Below are 4,204 nucleotides of genomic sequence, written 5' to 3'. Positions count from 1 at the left end.
TGAATATTTTCTTTTATTCGCGACGCCATTTTTGCTCCACTCAACAGAATCATTCCAACACACAATTCGTGTTCTGTAGTTTATTCGCTGAGTTTGGATATTCGACCAATTTAATTCTGCAATAACGAAATAAAACATTTGATTTCTGATTGATTTCTAACAATAAAAAACAGTTGTGCAGGAAGGTTAGTTTTAGCACAAAGTGTATTTTTCCCAGTTTTCATGTGTGGTTCTAACAAAAGGTCATTCTTATTTTCTGGTTGACAGCAATAAAAACAGCCCCGCCGCAATGGATGGTCACAGTACAAAGCCGCCCAATAGGCAGCAATTCAATGCCATTACATTACAAAATCAATCGATTTTGTGTGGAATGGAAATCAAACAGGAGCCAACCATTAAACAAGAGAATGAAGTCTCCGGCGAAATTTTGATGGTGTCGCGGCCAATACACACAGCCATTGCATCACGTGGCAGTTCGACTGGTGGTAAAGAAGTGGATGACAGCAACGATTGCTTCGATTTCTATGATTTGGATGAGGTAAAATCGGAAGTGAAGATTGAAAAGGTCAGAATTAAGGTGAATCAAGTTCCAGGGAAAAGCTGTAGCAAAGACCAAACGCCACGAAACAATGCAAGGAAGCGTTATTCGAAGGGAAAGAAACAAAAATCTGGTGTGCAGATTTATGGTAACGTAGAGAAAAATGCAACTACAGCCACCGAAAAAGAAAGAAAAATGGCGAATTTAGGTGGAAAGAAGGTGAAAACTGAAGAAGTCAAGACAAATGAAAAGCGACACAAGTGCTCATTGTGCGATTACGTCACTGACATTAAAACCAATTTGAAGACACACATGCTGAAGCACACTGGCGATAAGCCATTTCCTTGCAGTATGTGTCCAAAACGATTCACCCAAAAACAACATCTCCAATCGCACATGAAAACACACGTCGATGAGTTTCTGTTCAGTTGCTCAAATTGCTTGCAAGAATTTCATCGCAGCGACGAGAAGGTGGAACATGAAACCGGTTGCAAGATACGTCGCTACGAATGTCATTTGTGCAGGGAAATCTCGAGTTTGGTGAAGACGGATTTGAAACGTCATCTGCGCGTGCATACCGGCGAAAGGCCATTCGAATGCGATCAATGCTTGAAAAGATTCAAGCAAGCAAGTGCTTTAGAAAGCCACCGCAAAACTCACACCAATCCTCGTCCTCGTCCATTCAAAATCAAGTGTTCATCTTGTTTCAGAAACTTCGCACAACAGAAAGAAAAAGAAACTCATGAAGTCAACTGTAAGCGACGCGGATACCGGTGCGATTTGTGCAAGACCTTCACAACTGATCAAAAAGGAGATTTAATGAAGCACATGCGAGTCCACACTGGCGAAAAGCCATTCCGATGTGAAACCTGCTCGAAGTGCTTCTCGCGAAATGCAAATCTCAACCAACACCAGAAGGTTCACAAGTAGCTCTCTGCTGCCAAGGAATTGAAATCGACCACATGGAAAGACGCAACTTTTACTTTTCAATTTACTTTAAATAAAAACAAATTCTAAAATGTATCAAGAATAAAACCTGGTCCTTTTATTCCAATTGATATTTTTTGACTAATTGCATCATGACAAACGTATATGAATTAAAATTTGTTACTCATTCAGAACACTCACAATTCTAATTCTCATTAGCATGGAAATATTCACTTCCACAGCATGAAATCAATGTCTTGAGCGTTAACAAAACCAACCAAACAATCTAATCGTATGGTGACGTCCCGTGTGCAAATAAAATGACTAACAGTATGTAACTGCATGTAGTGATACACAACAAGCTCTGACGAAAATCGCAAGCCACGGAACGATGCGAACAAGAGTTTCCCGAAACCAAAACCAAATGGATCGGATGGCGGTGCGGCAAAAAAATGTTCAGCCAAGGTTGAAAAAAGTGGCGAAGCAAACAGTTTTGGTAGCAAGCAGAAACCAGCTCAAGACAAGACAAATGAAAAGCGACACAAGTGTTCATTGTGCGAGTATCAGACTTCGGACAAACGCAATTTGAAAAGGCACGTGCTCAAGCACACTGGTGAAAAACCTTTTCCGTGTTGCGTGTGCCAAAAGCGATTCTCAACAAAACAACATCTCCGATCGCACATGAAAACTCACGTCGATGAATTTCTGTTCGGCTGCTCGAATTGTTCGCAAGGATTTCATCGCAGCGACGAGAAAGTGGAACATGAAACCGGTTGCAAGGTACGTTGCTACGAGTGTCATCTCTGCAAGGAATTCTCAACATTGAATAAGACGAATTTGAAACATCATCTGCGCGTGCATACCGGCGAGAGATCATTCGAATGCGACCAATGCTTGAAAAGATTCAATCTTGCGAGTAATTTGGAACGCCACCGCAAATCCCACGCCAATCCTCGTCCATTGAAGTTCAAGTGTTCATCTTGTTTCAAAAACTTTGCACAACAGAAGGAAAAGGAAACGAAACCAACTGCAAGCGACACGGATACCGATGCGATGTGTGCAAGAGCTACACAACTGATCAGAAAGGAAATTTGATGGACCAAATGCTGGTCCACACTGGCGAAAAGCCATTCCGATGTGAAGTATGCTCGAAGTGCTTCTCGCAAAAGATAAATCTCAATCAACACAAGAAAATTCACAAGTAGCTGTCTGCTGGCGAAGAATTGTACTTGAAATCGATCACATCTATAGGCACAACTTTAATTATACAATTTTCATTAATAAACACAAATACGAAAGTGTATCGAGTTTCCTTTCGATTGCAATTGACATTGATTAAATAAAATTAAAAGATGACAAACTACTTCATTATGGGACTGATTTTAGTGTGAGGGATATTTGTATGATATGTGATTTTCTATCACCTTTTAGGGCAGAAAAATTACATCCACAGCACGAAAAACAGCTTTTGAGCATTGCTTGAATCATTGATTATGACAAATATCATGTAATTTCGCTGTGAAAACAACTGTATGATTTATTTTGATAAGAATTGAATGGCAAGGATTCATAAGAATGATATTTTAGTTTGCTTGGAACCCAGATCAAATGCATTTTGATTAGATTTAATAAACTACTTCTCACATTTTCCAAGATTCAACGATTAATTGGTGCCACGTATTTGGATTGGTTTCAAAGTCATTTTTGAGAAGACAAAAGAAGCGCTAACATCGAGTATCCAGCCGTAAATTGAATTGGCAATTATTTTTTCCTTCATAATAGATTGATTTGTTTGCGGTTGGATAAAGGCGACATCTATCGAAATCCAATTTTGCGCAATGCTTTGACTACATGGAGGATCAAACACGTCGCAATTTTCGGGTGTTATATTCAAAATGTATTTCGAAATTCTTCCAATCCAATCCCATGCTAGAATAAAATCAAAAAGGAAATATTCGCTGCTTTGCAAATTACAAATTGTTCCTCTTCTATATTCGAAATAGACAACCTGGACTCATCGAAAAACGCGAAAGTCACTGCGGTAACACTACACCATATTTCGAAGTTCGACTTTTGACACCTGTCATTGCGACGTGTGACTGTGTGCGCATTTCGTCCATTGCTATTCCATCATCGCTTCAGCACAAAGCACATCACAGAGCATTGACTACCCGGGTGTAAATTTTTGCTACTGAATTGCTACTAAAAAGCATTGATGAATCGGACAGTTTTGCTTCTTTTTTCTGAATGCTCCTGAATTGCTTCGTTTTCATCTGAATTTCTTCTGAATCCGGCGAAGCACTTATGAATGCTCCTGAATTGCTTCGAAATCTTCTGAATCTACTGAAAATGTGTGATGGTCCACGGTCAGTCGCGGGTATTGCGAAGCTCATAAGAGATAGTGGGTTGGTGTCTTCGACAAAGTTGTAGTACTCAAGACCTTCTACCATTTTGCTGAAGACTGTTATCTGTTATCTCTTATCAGTTGGGCGCAAATCAAAAACACACGTGTATAGCAAGGTTTTTTTTCTTATCATTTTTCGCGTTTTCCGCGACACTGATAAGAGATAACTGATAACAGTCTTCAGCAAAATGATAGAAGGTCTGAAGTACTACATCTTTGTCAAAGAGCCCAAACCTCTATCTGTTATCAGCATCGCGGAAATCATCACCGACCGAAGACCTTACTCATTTTCAGAAGAAATTCAGATGAAAACGAAGCAATTCAGGAGCATTCAG

General features: G+C 39.7%; 1 protein-coding gene across 1 annotated transcript in view; it reads left to right on the top strand.

Annotated features, from left to right (window-relative positions):
- Positions 1 to 289: 289 nt before the first annotated feature.
- LOC129571700 (oocyte zinc finger protein XlCOF28-like) overlaps positions 290 to 4,204 on the top strand; it is a gene marked incomplete at its 3' end in the record, with an annotated part of 8,284 nt that continues 4,369 nt past the window's right edge. Inside the window, exons 1-3 of the mRNA XM_055451514.1 lie at positions 290 to 887; positions 1,926 to 2,169; positions 2,592 to 2,666. Coding sequence (XP_055307489.1) covers positions 290 to 887; positions 1,926 to 2,169; positions 2,592 to 2,666 — 917 coding nt within the window. The remainder of the gene's footprint in view (positions 888 to 1,925; positions 2,170 to 2,591; positions 2,667 to 4,204) is intronic.

Source organism: Sitodiplosis mosellana, unplaced genomic scaffold (genome assembly GCF_009176505.1).
Source record: "Sitodiplosis mosellana isolate CC-2019 unplaced genomic scaffold, AAFC_SMos_1.0 Smas_scaffold_3139, whole genome shotgun sequence".
Classification (NCBI taxonomy): domain Eukaryota; kingdom Metazoa; phylum Arthropoda; class Insecta; order Diptera; family Cecidomyiidae; genus Sitodiplosis; species Sitodiplosis mosellana.
Note: the sequence above shows the minus strand (reverse complement) of the source record. Positions and strands in the feature narration are given on the sequence as shown.